Source organism: Capsicum annuum, chromosome 2, assembly GCF_002878395.1.
Source record: "Capsicum annuum cultivar UCD-10X-F1 chromosome 2, UCD10Xv1.1, whole genome shotgun sequence".
Taxonomy (NCBI): domain Eukaryota; kingdom Viridiplantae; phylum Streptophyta; class Magnoliopsida; order Solanales; family Solanaceae; genus Capsicum; species Capsicum annuum.
In genome coordinates, this window is record NC_061112.1 from 98,372,784 (window position 1) to 98,386,831 (window position 14,048).

The 14,048-nt window shown below is 33.8% G+C and overlaps 3 protein-coding genes across 4 annotated transcripts in view; 1 reads left to right on the forward strand and 2 right to left on the reverse strand.

Moving 5' to 3' along the window:
* The first annotated feature begins 1,105 nt into the window (after positions 1-1,105).
* Positions 1,106-4,528, forward strand: LOC107858792 (mitochondrial outer membrane protein porin of 34 kDa). Its single transcript, XM_016703577.2, has 6 exons — positions 1,106-1,387; positions 2,123-2,190; positions 3,048-3,158; positions 3,446-3,532; positions 3,639-3,847; positions 3,971-4,528. Exons 1-6 carry the CDS (start codon positions 1,339-1,341, stop codon positions 4,275-4,277), a joined length of 831 nt encoding a protein of 276 aa, XP_016559063.1. The 5' UTR covers positions 1,106-1,338; the 3' UTR covers positions 4,278-4,528.
* A 741-nt stretch (positions 4,529-5,269) lies between these two features.
* On the reverse strand, positions 5,270-9,234 carry LOC107858791 (hypersensitive-induced response protein 1). Of its 2 annotated transcripts, none has more exons than XM_016703575.2 (6): positions 9,052-9,234; positions 8,336-8,529; positions 6,941-7,061; positions 6,679-6,770; positions 6,492-6,588; positions 5,270-5,793 (listed from the first exon to the last, which is right to left on the reverse strand). In XM_016703575.2, exons 2-6 carry the CDS (start codon positions 8,522-8,524, stop codon positions 5,420-5,422), a joined length of 873 nt encoding a protein of 290 aa, XP_016559061.1. In that variant the 5' UTR covers positions 8,525-8,529; positions 9,052-9,234; the 3' UTR covers positions 5,270-5,419. The 2 variants fall into 2 exon arrangements, with proteins under 2 accessions (XP_016559061.1, XP_016559062.1); XM_016703576.2 differs by lacking the exon at positions 9,052-9,234 and adding an exon at positions 8,758-9,010.
* Positions 9,235-13,098: 3,864 nt separating this feature from the next.
* The window catches only part of LOC107858793 (uncharacterized protein YtfP), a 17,521-nt gene continuing 16,571 nt past the window's right edge, over positions 13,099-14,048 (reverse strand). Inside the window, exon 16 of the mRNA XM_016703578.2 lies at positions 13,099-13,329. Coding sequence (XP_016559064.2) covers positions 13,255-13,329 — 75 coding nt within the window. The 3' untranslated portion in view covers positions 13,099-13,254. The remainder of the gene's footprint in view (positions 13,330-14,048) is intronic.

The window sequence follows — 14,048 nt, forward strand, 5'->3', positions numbered from 1 at the left end:
GAGTTTTGTTTATTTGTATCAAGAGTAAAATAGTAAATCTGAGATTTTCAATAATTGTTTAAAATGTAAGAAGTTTTGGGTAACAAGATTTCTTAGGTTTGTGGTTTTGTGTAATTTTTTCAGTAAGGGTAAATTTGAGTCATAAAAGTGATAGAGAATATTTTAGAGCCAATAAATTAATAGAACATATTCTAGAGACAATTTCATTTCAATGGTTAAAAATATTTTTAGCCCCGTTAATTATATAGGGTACATATTTTTGATCCAGAACACCTTATATTATTTGCTTGGTGGCCAAATTTTATTTTCTCCGTTATTCTGGTTTATAAAAATACTTTCTTGATGGACAATACATCTTTTCATATCTTATTAACTTATTCGATACTACAGGAAAGAAATTAAAAATAAAACAAAAAAAAAATTGGAAAAAAGTACCCACCACCCAATCGAGTACATGAGATACGCTATTATCATCTTGCATGCATATTATTATATTCTTATCTTAATAGCAGCAGCAACAATAACATACCAGTATATTCTCACATAGTGCAGTTTGAAAAGGCAAAATATACACAGTATATACCACTACCCCGACGGGAATAGAGAGGCTGTTTCCGATAGACCCCCGGCTCAGGACCAAGGACTGTAGACCAACAGACAAGCAAAATAATAAAATAACATAGAACCAACATCCACAAAAATAAAGTATAATTAACGAAAAGACTATATTCTTATCTTAATAGAAATATAGTATTACTCTACTTGTTTACATATTTTATGTTTCATATAAATGTAATTTTATTTTATATAGTACATATAAAATTAATGATAAAATTAAAAATTTTTAATTTTATAAGTTGACATTCCAAATTATACTACATTTTGTCTAGTTTACTAACTTTTAAACTACATTTGTACCTTTATTAAACACTATAAAGCGTAGAAAAATACTCCAAATTATGAAAATAAAAGTTAATTAAAACGAGCAATACCAAACTCCAAATTATTGCATTAATGAATATCTCAAATTTAATTGCAGCAGATATTAGATTATACGCCGACTATAATTATTTACACTCTCAATATTTCATTAAAAGAAAAAAACCTGCTCGCATCTCGATGTATAAAATCAACGGTCATTAGAAGGGTACACCCTTTCACAAGCCACAAATCAAGGGTGGAGATCACCCTTCGTTATAGCACACCGTTCAAAAAGAGACGAAATAGTTAGGGCATTGCAGCATTTATATACACACAATAAACCTCTACACAAAAGACACAGTGAGCTTTCCCTTTTAACATTTTTTCTTCTTCTTCCTCAGATTTTTAGCTTTAATCATGGGGAAAGGTCCTGGTCTTTACACTGAAATCGGGAAAAAGGCTCGAGGTACTTTGTATTTTACTATTGATTTCTCACTAAATAACATGTATATGTATATTTATCAAGTTTTGATAATGCAAAGGTGAAAATTAATCTGTTTTTTTATTCATTTACAGTTGCTTTTATGAGAAAATAATGTGTTGCTGATTTGGTTTTTGTATTTTTTATTTTTTTTGGCTTCTGTTGGTAATATTAGTAAATTTTGTGTTGCATTGACTAATCAGATCTGTTTTGCTTCTGTTGGTAATATTAGTAAGTTTGTAATACATTTATCAAGTATAATAGTGCAAAATAATTGTTTCTGTTTATGAGAAGTGATTAGACGTGACATGGAATAGTTACAGTTGACTGAGGATAGGAAGGTACGGAGGAAAAACATTAGGATAGAGGGTTAAGGTGGGTGGATGAGTCGTAGTCAGTAGGTAGGAGGGCTTGGGTGTCTTTTGTTTGGCAGTGTTGCATATTTTTGTGGATGTCGTATCTATGTTTTTATCATGTTCCATGCTTTTGATGTTTTTATATACTGTCCTTTGTCTTGAGCCGGGGGTCTATCGGAAACAGCCTGTCTACTTCGTTAGAGGTAGCGGTATGGTCTGCGTCCACTCTACCCTCTACCTCACGATGTGGGAATCTACTGGGTTTGTTGTTGTTGTTGTTTATGAGAAAAAATCTGGTTTTTTTTTTTTTTTTTGCATTTATTGGTGAATTTAGTAATTTTTTGTGTTTGTATTGAATAATCAGATCTGCTGTACAAGGACTACCAGAGTGACCACAAGTTCTCTATTACTACCTACTCGCCGACCGGAGTTGTGAGTTTCTTCTCTAATTTCATGCGGATCTGTTTATTTTGTTGATTTTGTTCGTTAATTTATAGTTTCATATCTCCCTGAGTGTACTGTGATGTTATCATAATAGATTTTGGCTGTTCATTATAGAAGGAATTTGCATTTGGAACTCCTTTTGGTAAAGGCGCATATTATATACTCCATTATCAATAAAAACTGTCTACAAAGTTAGTGTTGTGGTGCAGCCACTGTACGAGCATTAGTAGCTACAGTATTTACACCTAATAGAGGGAGCACTAAGATATGTAATATTGCTTCTAGTAATGCACAAGATGTAGAATGGATTGAGATGCATTTCCGCGAATAGTATTATCTCTCACCTTTAAAAATGTAACGGTGTGTAGTTATTTCATTTGAACTACGTAAGGATAACTTCGATAATTTCTTCCACTACTTGTAATATGACTCATAAGTCATAATATCTACGTGTTCGCCCTGGGGGGCGAAGACAGTACTAACATGTTGTAACTACACTTGGATAATACATTTGTGGATGGTTTTGTGTATATAGAAGTTGTCGCAGTTGGTTCCGCTGGTAGAGTTGTTAAGAACATGACTTATGATGCATTTACCAGTTTTATATGATTGTGCAGCTTTTAGATTAGTGATTTAACCTCTTTTTTATGGATTGACAGAAATTTAATAATGGAAATTATTTGTTTCAGGTTGATTGCTATATTTACATTTTTTATAGTAACAGAAGTCCATTTGTTTTTTACTGTACTGCCCTGTGATTACAAATGCTAATTTCTGCTGCAATGTTCTTGGCGACTAGTTGTTAGGATTGTTCCTTTAAGATAATCTTCCATGTTCTTCCGCAGGCTATTACATCATCAGGATCAAAGAAAGGTGATCTGTTTTTGGCTGATGTTAACACTCAGCTGAAGAACAAGAATGTTACAACAGACATTAAAGTAGACACAAACTCCAATGTGAGTACTACAATTTTCTCCTTGCATGATATGCTTCTAGTTTTTTTCCCTTAAGAGCCTTTTATTTTATTTGTCGACTTATAATTTGGGCTCTAGCAATGTGGATATTATGTCCTCTAATCTGAAAGTATATGAAAAAAAAATTGATTAATCGTTTGTTTACTGTTTCTTCTTCAGTCTTTCCTGCTTGGGATGTATTATTGAAGCATAAGAATATGCCTTTTATCTTTTTTGGATATGAGTCTTGGTGAAGTAATTAAGCTGACTTAATGGTATATTTATGCTAGCTTTTCACAACCATTACGGTTGATGAGGCTGCTCCTGGGTTGAAGACAATTTTGAGCTTCAGAGTTCCTGACCAAAGGTCTGGAAAGGTAAATCACAATATCGTATGGCATCTAATTTATCAATTATAAGAAGAAAATGTCAAATTGATTACCACTCTCCTGCTTTTATTCTAATTTTTTATGGTCTCTACAGTTGGAAATTCAATATTTACACGACTATGCTGGGATCAGCACCAGTGTTGGGTTGACAGCAAACCCCATTGTTAACTTTTCTGGTGTAGTGGGCACCAACATTGTTGCTCTTGGAACTGATGTATCCTTTGACACCAAGACAGGAGATTTCACCAAATGCAATGCTGGTTTGAGCTTCACAAATGCCGACCTTGTTGCTTCTTTGAATCTGTGAGTGGTTTACATTTACTGTAGCATATGTTCATTACCCTACGCTATTAGAAAATTGTTGCATAAGGCGTAATAGAGATGATAGGTTTAATCTTATGTGCATGTTTTTCTATGACAACTCAGGAATGACAAGGGAGATAAGCTGAGTGCATCATACTACCACACTGTCAGCCCTCTCACAAGTACTGCAGTTGGGGCTGAGGTGAACCACAGCTTCTCCACCAATGAGAACACCATCACCGTTGGTACTCAGCACCGTTTGGATCCTTTGACCAGTGTGAAGTCAAGGATTAACAATTATGGCAAGGCCAGTGCTCTGATTCAATATGAGTGGCGCCCGAAGTCCCTTTTCACAGTTTCAGGAGAAGTTGACATTAAATCTGTTGACAAGGGTACCAAGTTTGGACTTGCTTTGGCTCTCAAGCCTTAGGCTTTTTGTCTTTAAGGCGTTGCTGCAATTTGAAGACTTGTTCTGTGGTGTTTTTTGCACTGTAAAAATAAATTTAGGAGTTGCTTCAACCTTTGCATCCTCGTTCTAAGTTTATACATTCTTATTCACCCTTTTCAAAGATGATGGGTGGTGCCCTATATTGATTCCAAGTCCTTGAGAGGTTAAGCTTGATATTTTGTCATTATCAACAGGCAATTTTGAATATTTTACTGGTCCATGTTTACTGGTCATGTGCTGTTGTGGATTCTGCTGAGCAATTGATTTTTATGAGCCGAGGGTAATGCCTGCCTCAGGAAAAGTTGTTTCCTATTTTTATTTTCGCCATTCCAGGTTGTTGCAGTTGTGTTTGATGTTATCTTTTGCGTATAGGGAGAACTGAGTAGTATCAGGAACTTGCTCCATATGAGGTTGCATGTATATTAGAGTGAACGCACATACGAAATCATTAACTTCGAGGCTTCCCAAACGCCTCAATAACGGATGAGTCTCGATTCACCCCCCTCATTAAGCTCTCACTTGATTTTTCCTCTTATGATAGATTATTCACAAACGGGCAACGCTTTTTTTTTAATCTATGATGCTATGGAAGCAAGTGTCGTTCAGGACACAATATTTTCTCTTCATATAATGCTTTCACAATTTTTTAAATTTGTTGGGGGGAGGTGGGAGACACACAGAAAAGCATAGATAGGGGGCCATAGAAAAGAAGAGCCTGGTTGAGGTGCACACAATAGTGAAAGTACACGTTTACACGTTTAAGAGTAAAGGGGTAGACTTATAAGAGCACTAAATGCAGTGGTGTCACTATGAAGACCACGTATTTAGCCATTTTTGCAGAGACTACTGTACAACACTGCTTCCAAGTTCCAACCACAGCCCAAACGGAAGTGGGCATGGGGATCTATTCTTTGCTCCACTTTCCACGGCCTAAGCGCTCCGGCATGTAGTAATATGACGATGAAACAATACACTGAACCTGCCAATTAGATGGCAATAGTAACTTATAAAACTGCATGTAATTACATTAGCAAAACACATATGTGGAGAATAATAGTGGCCATCATAAACAAATCAGGAGACATTACTACATAACCATAACCACACAAGGTACTGGAATACATCTATAAAAGATTTTGTTGCTCGACAGCTGCACCCTGGAGTAATCCTTGTCGAATCTGCCCAGCAATGTCACCAACAGCACCAGGTCCATGTGGGATAAAGACTGCCGAGGATTTGGAGCTGGCACCAATTTCCTTCATGGTGTCAAAATACTGAGTGATGAGGACCATGTCCAAGACGTCCTTGGCAGTAGTTCCTGGGACATTAACCGAGAAACCAAGAACACTGTCCCTTAAACCATCAACAATGGCCTGGCGTTGTCTAGCAACTCCTAGTCCTGCTAGGTACTTAGCCTCAGCATCACCTTCAGCTCGTTTAATCTGGACAATTTTTTCTGCTTCTGCTTTCTCATTGGCGGCTACCCTCAACCTTGCAGCTAATAAGAGTTTGATGTAAACCAACAATTAGGTTAAAGGTTTAAAAATTGCTTATGACCAGCTAGATTTTGATAGATAGAAACGAATTGCTAGACATAGTCTACTGTAGTCACCAGAACCTAGCTACAATGGAATTTATTCTCTTTTCAGGGAATCTTTGAAAGAACCACAAGAGAGCATTTTTTAGGAAATGGAATCATGATGCCCTTTAGGATCTAGTGAATGCTATGAGGTAGGGTCACACGAGTAAGGAAAGACCAAGCTTGTTCATGCTTCACATGACAATATGAGCAAACTTGACATATACATAAGCTAAATATTTGATTCTCCCAAAGGGAAGACACAGCCATGGTACAATTTGCACATTTAAGAGGACAAATCCTTCATCTCCTCTATTATCCATATCCTTTTCTGTTAAGTTCAGGTGTTTTCCACTTAGCAATTTAGCATCATACATGTATTTTACTCATTCCCGAGCCACTTATTTTATCTTCCTGTTCTATACATCCCAGTCCTTCCATAATTATGAAACAGCTATCTTTGTAGGTTCACAGACCCGATCACACCTAATTTCACCAGTTGGTCATTTTGAAATCACCAGAGAACTTTCCCTTGTGATGAATTACTGCTATTAGACAGAGAGAAAGGATGCGTTGCCTGCATTGGACTAGCTAAAGAAAAAGGTTATCATTTATACCTGCATTGATTTCATTCATAGCTCGCTTAACGTGTTCATCTGGCTCTATATCAACTATGAGTGTCTGAACAATCTCATAACCATAAGCAGACATTGCCTATACATCATACAAATGAAGATGAGTACAATAATCAATAACCATCATTGCTTGTCATTTCTCTCACCTTATATGATGAGAATGAATTACCTTTTCAAGTTCATTCTCCACTGCTTTAGCAATTTGATTCTTCTGCTCAAAGACATCATCCAGATTTATCTTTGGAACACTCGCTCTGATAACTGTACGGTCATGAGAGAGGCCATCATTGTTTGGGAGGAAATAATGAGTTCAAAAAAGAGGACGTCAAACATTGTGCTCATGCAATTGCAGCATGCATAAACTTTAGATACTATCACTTTTTATTTTGTGTCGTGAGAAAGAAAAATCTAAGAGATTCATATTCTCATACCATCAAACACATAGGCTTGGATCTGGGATCGAGTATTACTAAGCTTGTAAAAAGCATCGGTAGCTTTATCAGACAGAGCACGATATTGAATTGAAGCAACAACAGTTACAAACACATTATCCTGCATGACAAATGAAATTTTGACAAGTTAAATCATGACAAAGGAAAAGGTCATGCCATAGATTACTGCCATTGAGCACAGTGAGATAGCCCCTATTAGATTATCATAATTTATTATGGTGGTTTACACAATGTCCTTTTCGTTTGATTGAAACCAGAACGTAGATGATTACAAAGGTGAACAAGGACAAACAAACGTGTCCTACAAAATGTGAACTAGAAGTCTAGCAAGAACTATTTTTGATTCTATGGCCATATCAATTATCTGGACAATAATCTACTGAAATTCCAGTTTAACTAAATTAGTTGATTGTGCTCTTGAAGACTTCTTCGGATAGTAAACATGATGCAGTGCGAGAGAGACAACAAGACAAGCACAGTGCTTTTTACAGTAGTAGAACACCTCCACCTTCAGCCACTAGGGTGCACGGATCAGGTCACAAAGAGAAAAGTAGAAACCATTTTTTCCCAGCGGAAGGGATGGGGTAAAAAGAGCAATAATATCAAAAAGCCAAAAAAAGATAGATTTATAAAATTGCATCATCTTTGAACTAATAGTTTCAATAATCTATTGCCTTAACAAGAAAAACTTATAACATCATCTTTGCACTAATAGTTTTAATAATCTTTGACCTTTTTGTTTTTTGAATCTCGCCGTTACAACCACCTAGCCAAGAGCCAACAATGGCCTTTTCCAACTTTGCTCATTTTGTGACTCGAACTTCGAACCTCTATGTTTAACAATCTTTTCCTGATTCTCATTAGTTAAGAGAAAACAAACAAAAAATTTCACAAACCTGAATACTTGGAAAAGCCATAGGCATATCCATCATGTTGTAACAACTAACATGAACTAATTATCCCCAAAAAGAAATGAAAAAGCCATATGTAACATGAACTAACTATCCACAAGACATAAGGAAAGTGTTTTTCAAGCATATGCTATTATGAGATCAACATTTAAGGTTCTTCGCCTTGAGTCCATTATATTTTTCAAATAATGAGTTCATATCTACTATTGTTGCAATTTTAATGATTTTTTACACATCATTAACACTTCACATAACTAAGAGTTGCATCCGCCCCTGGACCGTGGCAGAGTGGAGAACTCCCTCTCAATGTGATGGATAAGTAACTAATGAAAAAGTTCATAGATCTAGTTGAAAAAACAATTAGCACTAAAAAAAAAAAAAAAACAAGCTAACACCTTTGATAGTAAACATTTATGGTTTGCCTACATCCAGTGTTTACACTAATTCATATTAATTTACGCACCTTTGTCTTGGTCTCGCAACGCACATCAAGCTGCTGGAGCCTTAAAGTTAGGTAACCAGCAATCTGGCTCCCAATACACCATGGCAAGAAATGACATCCAGGCTCAAGGACATCATCAAACTTACCAAATCTCTCCTTGATAGCTACTGTTGATTGGTCAACTTGTACACAGCAAAATAGATTCCCCATTGTCTCTGTTTCCCAACAATTCCAAAACAACAGACAAGAATTCAAGATTCCAAAACACAAACAAATGGAAGAAAAAATATAGCAACCTTTCCCTTTTAACCACCAAAAAAAAAAAAAAAAAAACAATCATCTTATGCCACATACAAGCAGTGTATAGGTGCATATTAAGTTACAAGAATCCAAAGCCAAGAATTAAATTACTCCTTTAATCTCAATTTGTTTGACCTACTAACCTGTTTAAAGAGAATGACCATTTCCCTTTTTAGTAACTCTTTGATTTCCACTTTCATATGAGCCATTTTCCGTAGTAACTCTTTAATTCCAATTTTTCATACGACATAGTATTTATATTTATGATAACAAAATTAAAGGGGCATTTTACATTTGACATAGGAGTATTTTCTTTTCTTTTGGGTGCCTACAAAGAACAAAATGAAATTGCAAAACTTGTGGTACAATTGGCATCAAAATTAACTGGGCAAGAAACAAATAAGAAAATTGAATTTCCAAGATGTAACATAACATACCTTGATTACTATTTTGCAGAGGTCAATTCGTTCTGCAGAGAAAGTATGGCTCACTTTGGAAACAGAAAAATCTATAATACAACTAATTTATATATACAATAATAGCAAACACAAAATAGAGTATATCCGAAAGCTACGTGGAGCTGAAAAAATCATTATTAATAATCTCCTACTAAACGAAAATACGCGTTTGTTATAAGATAAAAGGGTGTGTTTTGCATGAAGGAAAATATTTTTGAGAAAATTGACATTTTCTCATGTTTTAAAGGTTTTGAAAAATATTTTTTTAAATTAATTTATTTTTTAAAATTTTAAAGAAATTTGACTTTTCTTCAAAAAGTAAAGAAAATATTTTTTAAAACTCTCTTTCAGCCTCACTCTTAAGTTAAAATATTCACACAACTCTTAAAATTATTCATCCCCCTCAATCTTCCACCCCTATCCTTACCTCGCCCTCTACCACCCCTAATAAAAAAAAATATTTTAAATTTTTTTGTCACCTCACCCTCTATCCAAAACCCTACTCCCTTTCAAAAAAAAAAAAAAAAATTAAATCTTTTAAAAAATTTCAAACTTTTTTCTTACCTCCCCTACCCGATCCCCTACCAACCTCCTCCTCCTCCCCCCACCTAAAAAAATTAATTTTTTGAAAAATTTATATTTTTTTCTTACCCCACCCTCACTTTCCTACCCCGACCCCCACCCCCTAATACTCCCCATTCAAAAATATATTTCAATTTTTTTTTATCCCACTCTTTCTCCCCTACCCCCACCCCCTACTAGCCCCCCAACCCCCCAAAAAAATTAATTTGTCTTTAAAAAAAATCAAAATTATTTTCTTACCCCACCTTTATTACCTATTTTAACAACCCCAACCTCATCTACCAACCCCCTCTCCAAAAAAATATATATATATTTTTAATTTATTTTTTAAAATAAATTTAAATATGTTTTTTTTATCCTACCCTTTTTATCCTATTTGTTCTAATTGTTTTTGTTAAATATATACAAATACTTTTAGAAAATATATACTTATCCAATTTGCATAACGATCACACGAATACAAGTAAGAAATAACTTATTTTTCTAGAAAATATTTTTCCTCCTTCATATCGAACGCATCCTTAAAAAAAAAAAAATTTGAGATTAAAAATTATTTTTCTAAAATGTATTTTTACACTTTAGCTAAACACTAGAATGTATGTTTTGAAAAATATTTTTTTGATTCACCAAATAAACACTATAAAATATTTTCCATCCACCAACCAAACATAGAAAAACAAGTAAGAAATCAACTTATTTTCCAAGAAAATATTTTCTAGAAAAGCATTTTCCATGGAAAACATTTTCCTTCATACCAAACACACCAGTATGAAGTAAATATATTAGAAAACATATTGAGAGATTGAAATATTATTCAATTCCTTTTTTTTTTTTGGTAGTAAAAATATTATTCAATTCCAAATATATGAATAATGAATAGAATTGATTTTCTATTTATGGAAGAACAGAAGGTTGGTGTAAACTACTGTAATGTTTGTGCTAGCTTATTCAATTATAAATTTATCCAAATACAATTTTATCTGATAGCGGATTTATCCAATTACAATCTTATCTTATTACAAACTTATATAGAAAATAATGTAATGGACATTTATAATATGATGGATTTGTAACATTGTTTCTTTTTCCTATATATTATCATCATGATATTAAAGTGTATAAATAATATAAATACCAACCTTTTTGGAAGTAATTACACTCTTTCTCATTTTTTTAATTACTTTACTCTCTCCCTATTAATATGCATAACATAGCCGATATATACATAAGCATTCTATGTATATGTTGGAATTTTTGTAATATATTTAAGGAGTTGGGATTTTTTGTAATATTGAAAACATAAGTTATGTATTTATATAATTTTTAGTATTAAATTTATTTTACTTCTGTACTTGGAAAAATAATATATAATCAGAGGCATAGCTGGGTTTACCGTCCAAAATTTATAAATATTTGGCAAATTTTTTAATATATATACACGGTCTGTATAAAAACTATTTAAATTCTTGTGAATTGTATACCATGTTCATCATCTGCCACCGTATATAACATGTATTTCCCCTATCAAAGAGAATAGTGAGCTTTGGAGTGCAAAAAGATCTAATTAAATCATTATCAGTCTTAATTCAAACATCTATTGGTTAATCTTTTTCTTTGAAATAAACATTACAATGGATGTTCTATATCATGTGACTGTTTCATTATTAATTAACTCCTTGTAAAACGTCTTTATATATTTAGAAAGAAATTTAACTATAAAACTTTTCATTTTTACCTTAATGACATCGTTTTATAGACAAAAAGGTCATGACATGATTCAGATCATGAATTTCAAAATATTTTTTTCTTCTTAAATTTTATATCTAGCCAACGTAAAATTATAAATAAATAAAAGTTAAATAAACCTCAATTCTTTTGGAGCTAATTACTTCCAATCCTAATTTTTTTCAAATTACTGAAAACCCGTGATTTAGTCCGTACGATTCATCATATTCTTTCGGATACATTATTTAATTTTACACAGATACATCACATTCTTCTGGATGCATTACTTGATTTTACACGAATGATCTATCCTAGTTTTCAAGTAAAATTAGGTATTTGTGTAATTATTAAAAGTTATGGTATGTTAAGTAGTTATGGTTAGCAAAGAGAGTATTAGTCAAAAGATTATATAAATCACATTTTTATAGCTAAATTTATTCAAAAATAACTTTTAAAACCCATGATTAAATACTTACAGATAATAGCAATAAAAAGACAAAGGGAACACCATAAACCCAGTTTTCGATAGTTGAAACATTTAGCCAAAAAACTTTCGTTAAAAGAAAAGTTGTTTTGACTATAGCGGGAGTATGAAATATTGAAATGCTCACAATGCAAATTGGATACAGTTACCATCAAAAGTTAAAGACAATGTCGCCTCTAATAGGATACACGTTGAACACCAAACTGAAAACCAATAATGCACTCTTTAGTTTTAAAAATGTATTCACTAACTATAGGAGATCGCATAAAGAAGTTCACATTCACTAAAATTCCTTAGTAACTATGTGGAGAAAAAAGACAAGAAAACAACGTCCTAACTTAAAATTCAATGTCATTGCTGGATCATTCCACACTACATAATCAACTTTTAATCGGTTTAAACAGCTTTTCATTACTTGAGCCTCGATAAAATCAACATATACTTTGCAACATTTCGAGAAACATACAAATCCAATTCAGAGAATTTTCAACACGGAACTGAAAATTGTTGAAGTGTAGCAGCTGTACATGTTGCTTGAATAATTCATTTGTTTGATATTCCTCCTAATAAAACGATGTATAATTTCAACATGGTTTGTTGCAAGATTTGCCTCGGAGTTGGAAATATGACAATGACATTGTCAAACAATTGATTGAGTCGAACTATTTTTTTTCTGAGTCCTGTAATAATATTAGTATTATGATGTGCAAGACACTTGCCGAAAATGAGTTGATCCAGTTCTGTGTGATCCATGCAATTCAAAAGTCATCTCATAACTCGCATGCTACTGCTCGTTACCAAATGATAGAAATGTGAACAGACTACGAACTTTTAGCAGTATATACCAAGTTAAAATACACAAAGCTGGATTATATTCTCTGTCTCTGTTTCTGTTTTACAAGCTCAAGTTAGAAGAAGTTGAGAAAGCTTAAACTGAATAGCAGTCCTAGATTTGAATTATGGCAATAGCCACTAGGCTGCACCAAACTGGTTATACAGTTCAGCCACTACTCATGTTAGCTCCTTTTTTTCACACTTCAATATACATGTTAACTTAGCTAATTTAGTCACTTAACCATTATAGTTCCATAAATAGCCACTGATGCAAAACCAGAGAGATCGTGCTGTCAGTAACTCTTCTCCATCAGTTTGTTCTCTTTTACCACACTCTAAAAGAGATTCACTACCTGATCTGATTCTGCGATTTCTTGAGCAATTTTTAGCTACCAGAAGGCTTTGAGCATAACTTTTGGCATAGAACAAAACTTTAAAACTTACACAAATCTCTTAATACACTTACTTTGAAGGATAAAAAGGTTGGCATAACTAGGGGAATCACTAATTCAAAAATTTTCACTAGGCTCTACGATATCTCCAAATTACTGCATAACTTACTGATTTACTCTCCCATGTACAGCTAGGTTACCAATACTTGTTCCTGCGATGTATCCCCCTGTCCAAGCATTCTGCACAGTTGGCCAAGTGCTAAACAATCAGATGAAGAAAGTAGCAAGCTGAAATCGCAAAATTATTTATACTTACCCTTCTCTGCCCCCACCTCCCCCAACCTCCCTTTCCGCAAAATTATTTAGGAAACAAGACACATGGGTAAAGTAGGTTTTAGTTCAGACAGTGAATATGTGTATTCGGAGCAAGAAAACATTTGTTAAGAACCACGATATCAGAATTATCAGTGTCTGGTTTCACATAGCTAGAGTATCAGTCACAAATCCACCAGGACACATCTTTAACTATGTAGAGGCTCAACATTAAAGATAATTGCATTGAACAAAGACGTTTACAATGAATAAAAAAGGCCGTAGTCAAACATCATCAGTGGAATTTATAATATAGAAGTGCTTTATCAAAACTTTGATAAATGAAATAGCAAAATAGTTAGAGAAAGGTAATATCGTGTAGGAGTAGCCATAAGTAAATTACAAGATATAACTTCAAATATCAAAACCAGTCATTTTTGGCAGCAACTAGCTATCCAACTGATACAAGATCAATGGGCTCCACTCCTTTGGGATCGATGCTTCAAGGATCACATCTATGGATCCAAGATTTAGTTGTTTTAGGGGAACAAATACGTGTGTGGATGATAGCTTGGAGCGCGGGAGAAGCTACATTTGATGATGTCATCCACGGGAGCATTGAGCCACGACGTTTTTGGAAGATAGCG